General features: G+C 38.9%; 1 protein-coding gene across 2 annotated transcripts in view; it reads left to right on the top strand.

Annotated features, from left to right (window-relative positions):
- DGCR2 (DiGeorge syndrome critical region gene 2) overlaps window positions 1-13,128 on the top strand; it is a 51,086-nt gene that overhangs the window by 16,079 nt on the left and 21,879 nt on the right. For both annotated transcript variants that reach the window (XR_005102221.1, XM_037375110.1), the window contains exon 2: window positions 6,324-6,446. Coding sequence is in view for 1 of the 2 variants with exons in the window: in XM_037375110.1 (XP_037231007.1) it covers window positions 6,324-6,446 (123 nt within the window). In the remaining variant the exon portion in view is untranslated. The remainder of the gene's footprint in view (window positions 1-6,323; window positions 6,447-13,128) is intronic.

Genomic DNA, 13,128 nt, shown 5'->3' with positions numbered 1-13,128 from the left:
ATGAGTAAATAGTGCTTGTAGACTGTAAGGGTGCTTTTTTTGAGGTCCATAAGCAGTTGGCATCTGTTACTTGGCAGAAATTTTTATAGCTTGCTGGTTTTTGCCTATTGCCGAGAGCCATTTCCACCCTTGCTGCTTCTCTTACCCCTGTGGTGGTGTGACCTGGTACAGCTTTTCATGGGTCAGCACAGTGACTCTGGTCAGTAATCAAGGCTTTTTTTGTGGTATGGAGGTGCCCGTCCCAGCTCTGTTTACCGGACAGCACAGGACTGAAACTAGCTGTTCTGCCTCTGAGGAGATGTGTGTGTAATCCCAGCATACCAGAAAACGTCTTCTATTAGAGATAATACTTAAAAAAATAAACACCTTAGTAGATGATCTAGCTTCATTGGCAGACAACTGTTATGAGGGCCCAGTTCCACATTAATTGATACTGAATCGGTATAACTGTTTCTGCTGAATTAGTTGAGCATGCAATCTTTCTGACTGCAGGGGGACAAACTGTAGCTGAACTGATTTAAAATTAGTGTGGACAGACAATAGCTTAATTTGATCTGAAGCTCACTGTTTCAAAGCCAACTGATCAAATTCATTTAGAAAACTGAACTAGCAAGGTGAACTTGTATTGAATCAGCATTTTATCTCATGTTCCTATTGCAGTCTTGATTTGATATTGGAAGTTCTAAAATGAGATTTACTGTGTTGAAAAGCAGTCTCAGATACAGGATATAGATCCTCCTCTGCTTTTTTTCAAATAAAATAATTGTTTTGAGTAATTATTGTCCCTTACCTTTTGCATAAAAAAGATGAATAAGAAATTAGTTCACATTTAAATGCAAGCAAGAGATGCCCTAGTTGAAATACACCTCTGAAAGACTTAAAATGAAGCAGAGAATGCAAGTTGCATGTAGTGTAGCATCCAGGGTGGCACGCTGACCAAGTGTGCATCTGCTGCAGGAAGGGTGCACTGTGGCTTCCCAGTGCTCAAGCTCCAGAAGGAAAATGTTCTCAATTACACAAAAGGATGACATGAGATGATTAAACCTGAAGGAACTTCCTGGATTGTTTTATAACTGCAAAAAGGTGTTTGTTTTATGAAAGGTGAAGCTGCTGGAAATCAAAGCAGTGTGTGTGTATGTGTATTTTTTTATTCATGTGTCATGAAGTTTTTCCTGTAGATAATGCTTCTTGTAAATATCTGTTTTGAGTACTTAGCAGAAAATGTGGAAAGTAACATGCTGTAAAGAAAATTTAAAAATCTAGTTGAGCTCTATGTTGAAGCACGTGGTAAGTGTTGTAAAACATAGGCATTCAACATGTAATTCAGAAAATCTGCAGAACAAAAGCTTCCTGTATGACTGTAAGCAACCAGTTTGAAAACTTAGGGTTTTTCCCTGTATGAAACCTAGATTTTTCTCTAAGTCAAAAATCCTGACTTGTCACTGAGTAACATAGAAAAGTAGTATTTGGCAGCTAAGGAAGATGAATATATGACACTGTTTGAATTTATTTATTGTCTTGCCTGTTATGTCTGGTATTTGATTAATTAAACTTACAAAACAGTTGGATATTTTCTTTTAAATTTCAAATTATAGGTCCACAACTAGCTTTGGCAAGACGACTTTCAGGTGAATCACTTGTGGGCAGGTGATACTACCTAATTGTCCCAACAAATTGTTACTGGGTTTTTTGGCCTTCGCTTGACAGTTTTATCTTGGGTTATATAGTAAGCGTGTAGAACTGATACATGGTTTGAACCTGATTTCAATTTTTCTTCTCTTTTTTTTATGTAAAGGTAAGGAGTTTCTTGCTCCCTCTGACCAATTTGTAGCTCTTAATAAACTGTTGCTGGAGAGAACAGGTGAAGTGTTACCAGAGAACACATTGTGTTAATTGTTGGTATTTCTGACACAGACATTTGCTCAGATAGGAGTGTGCAGGTTGCTTGGCTTGGGTTTTAGGGAAGAAATGCCCTATTGTTGGGATAGTATGGAAGCAGCATTCAGGACTTCTGCTCGTAGGCTCTTTTTATCCGTAGCCTTTAGCAAATGATGTGATTCTCTACTTCATTCTAACTGCTGACGGAAGGATGACTTGGTTGGCAAGATTGTTGAGGGTTAACATTGTAGAAATGCTTTGAGATGGTAAACTGAAAACACTGTATATAATGACACCTCGCCGCTTGAAGTGTTTTCACGTTCTCACACTGCTCAAATTTTGTGATGTTTTGTAAGTTTATACTATGTATAGTGCAAAAACTACAATTGCTGCTATTTCCAGTGTTTTACTTGCCTCCCTTCTTCGCAGTAAATGGCAGATGAATGTAATTGTTCTAAAATGAGATTTCAGTGTACTAAACTTTGTGCTGTAGCATAGCAAAGACTGTAGCTGATTCTTAAAAGAAAAAAGAAGCCTTTTATGTTAAAATCTCATATGTGAACCATAATACTGATGTAACTCATTATGTTGTATGCGGATGCTAGAGGTGGTTGCCTTTCCATTTTTTGACGTCTAGGCAGTTGCCTTTAGCTAATGTTGTATCGGTGCCTGTGCTCCAACAGCTGCTTGCTTGTAGCTGAACTTGTGCCATTACATATTTTCTAACAATTCTGAAAATACAGAATGTTTCTGCTTTAACAGCTGGTAGAAAATGTGTGTTTTTAGTAGTTTCATGGTGAGTTACCATCAATAGCTATGAATAGTGGGGGATATCTGGCTTTAGGGACAGAAGTGGGACTGGTATTTTTGAAACTTTGCAGTTCTTTTGAAGAACTGGAAGTCTTACGTGGGTGAAGAAACGGTTTTTATTTACCACACTCCTAGAAAGTACAAAGTCAGACCATGTGTTAAGTGATTACTTGCATTTCAAAAAAGATGGATGGATGGTGACTTTGTGTTGTACTGTTGATTGCTCCTGCTTATGTCTTCATGAATCCTTCTCTGCTGCTGGCAGCATGACTTGCCTTTCCTGCAGTAAAGAGGCAAGCTTGAAATGTTTTCATTTTTCTGCTGTTTTGATTTAAAAATAAGCTACTGAAATGAAATGCATGACAGGGTTGTGGAGACTACCACCTATCCCGTGCATCCCCGCCTCTCCCAAATTTCTTGGTTCCTTGGCCGAGTATCTCACAGGCTCATTATAGGGTTGCATCTGTTTTTATCTATGTGTTTTACCTCTGAAGGCTCTGGCCTGGCTGGCTGGTGTGCTCTGCCGTGGCAGTCCTGAGCGTGGGGCCGAGGCAGTGTCAGCAGGCAGCCTTTGTGCTCAGCCAGTGCTGCTGCGCACCCGCTGCCGGACCTTCTCCAAGTGACAGCCTGCCGGTGTGCGTACCATGGGGCCTCAGTGGAAGTCTGTACTCCCATCGGTGGCAAGGCGCTGCCAAAAGAACTGATCTTAAGCATCAGTCCTGAAGGAGGCCATCGGGTATGGCCAGACCCTGCCTGAGCACAGGTGAGAGGAGGTTAGATTTTCTCAGATGATTGCATCTTGTTTCTCTTTGTGCTAAACCACAGTAGGCAACACACAGAAACAAAACAATTCAGGTGAAACTCATCCAGAAACTGCATGATGATTTAAGGAATTCAGTAACATGGGGATATGGGCCCTGGGTTAGGATGGCTCGGGAGGTATTATGGGCAGTGTTTGCAGAATACAGAGATTTTCATTTCACAGTATTTCTTTCAGTGTCACATTCCCCGCCTCTGCAAGAGAATTGTGTAGCAGTTCGTGTTTCTTGGTCTGAAATAATTAGTGCATCTGACATACATGGCTTCCGTTGGGAACAATTGTTCAGCTGGGTTGAGTGGTGTTTTAATATAAATGTTTTGTACTCTTCCATGTATCCACATTCTTCAGACAGGAGTGTCTGTAATACAGGAAGCAATGACATTACGGCATGTAACTGGCATTTTTTAAATGCCCGTAATATTGGGATGGAGTCATCCTTTTATCTGAACCAGTCATATGTAATTGTACATAAAACAGCAATAGAATGTATGAAATTGTAGAGACAGAAGTATTCTTTACTGGTTTTCCTGTGTGCACATTGCTTGTAGTGCTTTCCTGGTGGGTGCTGCCTTTCGACACCGGAGGGCTGTGGAATAGCTTTCTTCACAGGGTGTGTACATGACTTCTGTTAAAATCAAGCAGTAAAAAATAAAGAGTTTTTTTAAAGTACTGAATTTTGCAATAACTGCAGGTGGATGCAATGGAAACTGGGAGCTGGGCTGAGACTAGACTTTCCTGTGCAGAATATCTACCACAGGCTCCAATGTAAAATCTGTACTTGAAACTGCGATAGTAGAACTTTCTAAGAAACCTTCCACTGTGTGCGCAAAAGTGGTGAAAGAAGCTGCAATGATTTAATGACAAGTCGATGCTTTTCTGTTAACTTGAAATTTTGAATAATTTTAATTTCAGCTTGAGGTTTTGCATGCGTTTGGTTTGTGGTCCATCCATTTCCCCCTCCCTCCCCCTGCCCAAATTAAAGATGCTTTTTTAATTTTCTCTCTTGCTGCACCGGGTAAGTGAAGCTTAATCTTTTATTCCCCTAACAGGGTGGTGGTGGTGTGCTCCTTTGGGCTAAATAAATTTCCCTCTTTTGGTTAAATGAATTATTTCATTTTTGGGGTTTGCTTTGTTTGTTTGTTTGTTTTTAATTTGGAGGGGGATCATTATGACCTAACCTGGTAGAATTTTTTTTTAATTTTTTTTTTTACATTTACCCCGTGCTCATTCTGTTACCTGTTTGGACTGGGTAAAACTCTAAATGGGTGAGAACACTCTTGTCTTCCTGTAAGGTCTGTTGCCATCAGTATTCTGGCAAGTCTGTGTGATTTCTTAGCAATTTTTTCACCTGAATATTTTCTCTGGGTAGATGATTGCTGTGAGCATGTGTCCATTTTTTATTTTTCTAGAAGAGCAGGTCTGTGCTTTGAAGAGAAACCAGACTAGAACTGAATTTTAATCTTAACATTGAATTAGAAGCTTGTTATCAATATCCTATAGCAATTATTAGGTATATGGGTACAGCTTTTATTGTGAGTGCATGATAACTGGTTTTATTATGCCTTGTCATGTTGTCTGCACAATTAAAGGTGACCTCTGTCTTGATTTTGTTTAGATGTGTGTTTCAAGAAGGTAACAACTGCAATTCTAGCTCTCTTCTTAGATTGTAAACAGTGGATGAGAGAATACATACCTGTGTTTTCAATTTTCTTTTAGAGATTTCTCCCTGCAAAATGGATACCTACTTGATTCTTTCAAAACCAGGGATAAGTGTGTTTTACTTTGAAACACTTTTCTCTTTTAAAAATAAAAAAGCGTTTGTTCTCTAGACATAGTTTACCTGGGATTATTGCAGCCTGCTGAGAGGAAAATGTGCTACCTTGTTCAAAAACGTTGGTTGGAAAATGGACCACCACCGTCCAGAAGGAAGGTGGAGCAATATTCGTCTGGTGTGAAAGTGAGCCTGTGGGTGCTGATGGTGACTTGCAGACCTGCCACCTCTAAACAAGCTTAAATTGTTCGCTTGTGTAGGCAGATTTTTTTTTCATTGCAAAAATGTTTTGAGGGACACAAGATGAAGCTGAATTATTAGATTCTGGCATTTGATAGATGGAATTGATACAAAGAAGCTTTGAAAAATTTGTACTTTTTATAATGCTAATTAGGTCTGACAGTATAATGATGGCAAGTAGGCAGTAATCTTGCAGAAGCAGGAACTACATGTTTGCAGATATTGACAGTTTCTTGTGAAGGATGTCTTCATATGGAGAAATTCTACAAAAGAGCTTAAGCTAGAAAGTGAAAACAGGTTCATTGATACAGATAGTTTTACAAGTAGTTCTATGAAACTGCTCTAAACCAGGCTGGACATTTGCGCAAGTATACGTAGTGATTGGAATGAAAATAGGATTCTGAATTTATTGTGTAATCTATCACTTAACTACCATAGCATATTTGTGTTGAACTTTGGTTCTGAGAAAAGTGAACAAGTAATCCTCAGTGCCTCACAATAAATAAATGGGTAATGCTACAGTGATAGCTGCTCACATGGTATCTTTATCAGGAAGTCTGTTACCGCAGATGTCTGAGAGCATTATTTCCCAAGCACTGGAAGCTGGCCCACCTGTCTATTAAAAGCACAAACATGCAGTTTAAAACATAGAAGTGATCTGAAATCAAGCAGTCTTGAACATGCTGAGTTATCCGGAGGTTTTGTCCATTACACTTCAGTAATATGTTACGTGATGGGTGATTAACATATGTACAGACTTGCAAGAATAAAGGCTTCAAACAGCACAACTTTCTTCTTTCCTAGAGCTCCGCTGCACCCCAGGGGAGTTTGCATGTCGGAGTGGTACCATCCAGTGCATCCCTTCAAAATGGCAGTGTGATGGATGGCCCACCTGTGAGGATGAGAGTGATGAAGTTGACTGTCCAGGTAAGTAAAGCTGAGAAGACTGCTTAACCTCAGCGTCAGCTGGTTTTGCAGCAGTACTTTGACTCTTTAAGATTGCTTGCTTATTTTTATTTGAAAGTGGAGATTGTTTGGTAGAACTGTACCCATTATTAACAAACTTTGAGTTGGATTCTCTTCAGTTTGTGAACTAATGCTACAAAGAACTGTTTTGCTTGTCTGAATTATATTTCCATTCTTACAGACTGAGTAGGTATCCTGGAGATGAGAAGAGTTTGTAATCTAAAAAGATACTTCCATGACGAGGAAGAAATAATGTTGCAGTTAAACCAAAATGACACCTAGACCTGTGTCTAAATTCAGAATTACTATTTTGGTTGTATATTACTCAAACTGTTCTGGGTGACATTGTTGGACTTCGGTAGAGAGCTTGTTTTATTGCTCCCTGTTCTGATTATGCTTCTTGTGCTTAAGTGGAGAACTTTGTTCTGCCAAATAAGCTGGTGTATTTGCTTGTCGTAAACTCTTGTGATTACATGCTTTCAGGAGCCCATCACCCGCAGTGGTTCTCTGCTAAAGCTACTGGATACTGAGCTGTCTTTAAAAAACAAGCAAAAATTTTTATATAATCATGGTTTAGAAGATTTTCATTTGTTCCTGACAAACAAGCAAATGCAACTATTTTTCTGTGTTTCTTAAAAGTGAAGGGACCTGTAATTTTTTTTTTTTTTTTTTGCTTTAAGAACAATGAAGCAGGAATCTGAAAGCATGAATGCAGCTGTGGCATAATTCAAAACTGTTATCTCTACAGTGTGACTAAATTGCATTCAGAAACTATTTTAAGTATTTTTTTGCCACTAAACTACTTAATTTGCTTGAGAGAGAATCACAAAGTTTGCAGCATTGTCATCACAGCATTCAGTCTGTCATCATTCTGAATTGTGGGTTGTTTTAGAGAGGTGCTACAAAATAGTAACATCAGTATTTTACAGCTTGTTGCTCTTCTAAATACTCCTATTTTCTCGTGGAGTTAGAGAAGTAGATCTAACACTCAAACTTTGGAACTTACTATAGTTTACCATCTCCCCAGTGTGTGTTACGCACAAATAATTCAAAGAATGTGTTCAGTGCTCTTTTTAGAAAGCTTTTGACTAGTTTGTATGAGTGTATATATTTGCAGCATGGGGGACAAAAGTGTTGGTATTTTCTTCTGACATTGAAAGTTAAGCTGTGCCATTGATATTCTGTTTAAGGATATTCTTTATAATGTGGATGTCATAAAGAAAGATGATTTTATAGTTGTGCTGTTTTTCTTGCTCCTTTTTAGCTAACTCCGGCCAAATGTGAAAAACTAGAGACATAATAAAATTCTGGAGGTTAATGGAAGTTAATGTTTAGGGGAAAACAGAGTCATGTTAGTGTCTGAATTTACTCAAAAAAGCACTGAATGCTTTACTTGTGGGAATATTGAAACATGCACATTAGTAGAAAAGAGTGTTTTTATCTTGTTGCCTAGTGTTATTAGTTGGCAATTTAAGTTGCTGCATAGAGGATGCAACAGGATGATGTAGACTCAAGGACTGGAATTACAAAGGATATTTAGTATATGGCTAGGAAGAGGATTTCATGAAAGTAACATTTTTCAGTAGATAGGCTCTGCTTTTGTGTTTGGGGTGTATGTCTCACTGGACTGTCTGGCCTGACATGAGAAGAACTTTAAGAAATTAAAGGAGATGTGTGGGAAAGACTTGATTTACCACTATGTCTGTACGTAGGAAGAAGAGAGTAACATAAAGAATACTAGAGGGGAAAATGATGGACAGCGTAGAGAAGGAAAGTATTCCACTTGATGAGAAGAGTAATTGGATAAGTAATTGGTGAAAAGGCTGTGCACAGTAAAATAGCCAGAAAGCTGGGTGTGGCGTTTATGAAAGGACTGAGATATTTGCACAGTAATGCAAGGAGTGTAGCCAGCAAACCAGAGGAACAAGAACTACTGGTGTAGGATGTAAAAACTCTATTATACCTATAGCAAAAAATTGGTGGGATAATGTTGTGACCTGAAATGGGTGTTGAAGGGCATGTGTTATTCAGAACTGTCAAGAATAAGGACAGGCTGGTGTGCATGTGAATGGTGTGCTGGAGTATAAAAAGGAGTAACATGAATGAAAGTAAATCTCAGGCCAGAAGAAGTTTGGAAGAGCACAATTTTTTGATGTTGGGGAAAGTGATACGTATGTGACCAGTCATAGGAGAGATTAAGTCCTGGGACGTTGATTGGGCAACTAATGCTGCTAATAATAGTAGCACATAATCATACTTAGGAGTGGTAACTTTCTTTGGCCACTGAATTAACAAGAAATGATACAGCTTTAAATTTAGACAATACTTTTGGATTTTGATGAACAATCATAAGATGATTCAGCTAAATTTGAATACTTTTTAATTAAGGTTCTTAATTTCAATAAAGGCAGGCTGAACACTAAAAGAACCAGTTAGTGAAGCCACCTGGACTTGTGAAACCTGGAGAATTAAAATATCTTTAAATTAAAAGGTATGAAATCTCTGAAGCATGAAAAGAAAGCTTGCAAGGAAGGGCCCTGGATCTGGTTAGGAAGCTTGTGACTTCCCAGCCTTTGAGCTACTAATGGCACACTCCAATGTGAGCAACTCAGAAAAGATCAATGGCAGCGAATTAATTTCTTGTGGTGGTGGTGAAGGTGTGTTTCAATGACTACATAGTTACGTTGGTATTTTTCAAAGGTTTACTACAAAGCCATTGTAAGTTATTTGGCACTGTTGGTTTAGTTCACTTCTTTTAGGCCTGATTTCATGTTAATAACAAAGCTATTTTAATAAGAGGATCATTAATTAATAAATTAGTTTGGTAATCATGTGTTGTCTGAAGTACAAGAAACACCCAAACCGTAAGACTTTTTTGTTAGAATAATTTCTTCAGGAATTTTTTTAGTACACAATTAGGTAAGACATTATTAATTCATTGGCAATCTGAATAAGTGTATGAAATGCTTATTTTTGCTAGGACATAAATTTCTCTGAAGATAGTCATCATAGCTGGTTTTATTCTTGCAATCTTTTTTCAGAATGACCATTTTCCTTTAAAACATGGAATTTCTTCCAGTTCCAGACTTGCGATGTGTAAAGTGCTATTCCCCTGCCCTTCTCACTAGGTGCACAAACCATTTGTGGAATCAGCAGCAGTGATCACCTGCAATTCATCTCTCTGATAGACTAGAACTGTTGGCTGCTTGCTCTTGTGAGCATACTAAAAATTGCTGGGGGAGTTTATGTAGCATGTACCTGCAATTCTCTTCTACTTAAGCAGTGGAGGCTCATGAAATTTGTGTACTGTTCCATATCAACAGTAATTGATCCTAAAATTAGTTTACCCCAAAGTTGTGTATTCTGTGAAATAACAGAAAGAGGCATTCGTTTCTTAAACAGGTTTTTTTTTTACAAATGGGAATTTATTCTTTCTACTCACTTCCTCATATAAAAGTAATCAAAAGCAGTAACATAACTTTCCACGTTTATAGAAGTTCTGTATTTAAACCCATAAGAAGGAAGGGCTCTGCAGTTTGCCTTTTTACTGCTCATTGGATTTGCAGCTTTGCTTCTACCAGAACATCAGATCAGTTTCCCCAGATACCCTACCTCCTTTGCAGGCCTTCTGGTCATTTGCAGCAGTACGACTGGAGCAGGCTTTAGTACAGCTCTAGCTCTTTACCTGCGTTTTATTCTTACACTACAGGCCTGATGTTTTTTTCTGTTACACATGAACACAAAATGGATGCCTTAAAAATTCCGGTGCCCTTCATAAATCCTATCCATATCAGTTTTTCAGCTTGCAATTATATTGGTGATCATTCAGTTTCCTTCCTTTTTTTATTTATAAATGGAATTTTTCCCAGGAATAAGTGATCAGGTTGTACTGTCAGCCATCCTTGGGCTTCTCTCAGCATCTGAATTTGAAAACCCTTCAGATTGCCCTGTAGTACACATCCTCGCCTAATGCCACATTCTTCCTTATAAGTTATTTTCTAGACCTGTTTGGTTAGGAAGAACAACACTGGAAAGTTTCAGCGAGTTGAATTCTTAAGTGTGTCCCCCCTGCCCCTGAGCCTACAGTCGGCACTGAACAGCTGGCCATCCTGGCAGTGGTGGTCCTGGGGCAGCAGTGGCTAGCAGTCCTATAAACTGCCCTGCAGTTCCATGGCAAATGGTACGATTTTACATGGTTTTATGTTGCGATTGGGAGCCTGATTTCATACAGAAACGATCTTGCTAGGAAGCTAACTGTAAATGCTGATCTTGAGCCTTAAGGACTTCCTCAGATACTGTATCAGGAGGGAATGTGCAGACTTGGAGGTCACTTGCCCCGGCACACACACACTATATCCTCTTTGAGCCTGCGAAGTCTCCTTTGTGGAGCCAGCTGAAGGTATGGCCAGTAACTCATAAAGCAGCAGCTGCAGCACGCGGTTTTGCAGTGATCATAAACGGCTTTGTGTTTTCTTTCGCCAAGGATATTGTGTTTAGTTGAAACATTTGGTTGACATTTGCACTTCCTAGTACATGTCCTTTTTTAAAGCTAGGTAATAATAACAAAAACCTCTGATCATTTTCTGAGCCCTTGCTGAACTCCTGTATGATGCATCCTTTCTACCCTACTTTGTGGTGTTTAAATTATAAGCTCTTTACGGTCAGTCTATTACTTTGAATAGCGTTCAGCACAGCAGGGTGCTGTTCTTGGTTGGCATCTTATTTCCTGGCATAATACAGTTGATAACACAAATCATGGAACTGCTTGATCTGAGAAGAATCATTCCTCTCTGGGACTTTGGAAACTGTATTTCCAAATCTTTACACACAAAACTGGATTTAATCCTGAAGTTCCCTCACCTGTCAAATTAGCAGATGGAATTAAAAGCTTTCCAACCTTTTAGTAAGTAGTGTACTGGACAAAAACTTTGAAGAGAACAAGGCAGCTTTTTATGTAAATTTTGAGAATCTTACGTGTTTAACCAGGAGCAACTCCTATCTTGGAACAAATAAGGTATGACAAGGCCTGTTTGCTTCACAGTTTAATTCTGGCGTAGTTTGACATAGTACATCTATCCTTGTGAAGGGTTTGGCTTGAGTGGCTTGTCATCTGTGACACAGTAACTCTGGAAACTAGTTCAACTCCCCAAAATCCAATATTCACCCCATTATGAGTCCTGGCCCTTCAAGGACCTCTGTATATTACAGTCAGTGTCTTCTGTCAGCTCACCCTTTTTTTGGTGCAAAGCAGCCTTTGTGTGTGGCAGATTGCAGTTTCTTTTCTAGCTCCTCCAAACACAGTTTTCCATTTGGTGTCATGTTTGTTCCACCATGTAGTGCTACTCGGCACGTTCTAGCCTGTTCCTATCTCCGCTGGTGCCAGCTCTCGCTTTTGTGTGGTCTCGGCTCATGTTCCATTTGCACTACTTAGCTTTTTGCTTCCTTTTACTTGGTCCAGATGATAGAAGCACTGGAGGGGCATGAGAAGGGAGCTTTCTACTCTGCTTGGGCACTTGGCTTCCCCTAATGAGACGCCATGTGCAAACAAACTGCGTGCTGAAATTCCGTGGATAAATGCTGCCGAGTAATCTTCCTGGATGTACACAGAAGGGTATGGACAATGTAACTGAATTATTTCCAGCCTCTATGAATAATGGGAAAGCTCATGCTGCTTTCAAACTTAAACTGGACTGTGTTTTTCCCCTCCGTGGTTTTTTTTTGTGTGTCCTCCACAGGAACAGCAAAACATGTACGTGCGGCACAGAGCTTTCTCTGTGAGTTACCAGTGCTGTGTCTTGCAGGCTGCGGTGGCAGCACTTGTTCAACTAAAAGAAACTAAGCAAATTTTCTTCCCCTTCCAATCTCTCAAGCTTTGTTCTGAACAATTGTTGAACTGCTTTGATTCAGATCTGAAAAAGTTTGCCACTACAAAATGTAGAAGGAGCCATCCATCAGAGTAAACTTCCATTCTAAACTGTTAGCTTGAAGTTTTAAACAATGGAAAATAATCATAGAATCAGCAATGCTGGGCAACTTTCTAGATGGATAGCACTATACTTAGACTGTAATCATGCTAAAGTGAATTAGATGGCAACTATAAAATAGAAGGAGCTGGGTGTGAATACTAATCATGACATTTGGAAACAGACTGGAAGATGCTTATGTCCACTATGCTATAGTATTCAAGGGGAGAAAAAAAATTGTGCCCCATGACTTTTCCCTTGAACCCATTTTTCCCTTTTCCCCACCAACTAACAAGTAAATTACATTTCTCGTAAAATTGTATGAAGTCGAAGGAAACAGAACTATTTTCCTTGGCTAGTAAAAATACTGCTATTACTGTCACTGCTTGTGGTTGTAGTATCTGGAAGAATAAAGATTTTGGAAAATAGCTGATCTTCCAACATTTGTACCTTTCAGAATATTAAGTATGTGCATAAGTAATAAAAATGATGGCTTTTCCTTTCTGAAATACTTAAATGTTGTTAGGTTGTGGTCTTCTGACTTAGGTTGTTATCTTAAAGCTTAGTCCATGGCACTATTAATTTATTTTTAAAGATAAAAATACTTCTATAAAGGAAGCAGGAACAGCAAAGTGCATACAAAATTTTTCTGCAGAGTATTGAGGAAGTACAGCAGAAAA

This window comes from Falco rusticolus, chromosome 1 (assembly GCF_015220075.1).
Source record: "Falco rusticolus isolate bFalRus1 chromosome 1, bFalRus1.pri, whole genome shotgun sequence".
Lineage (NCBI taxonomy): Eukaryota > Metazoa > Chordata > Aves > Falconiformes > Falconidae > Falco > Falco rusticolus.
This window is presented reverse-complemented; position numbering and strand designations above follow the sequence as displayed.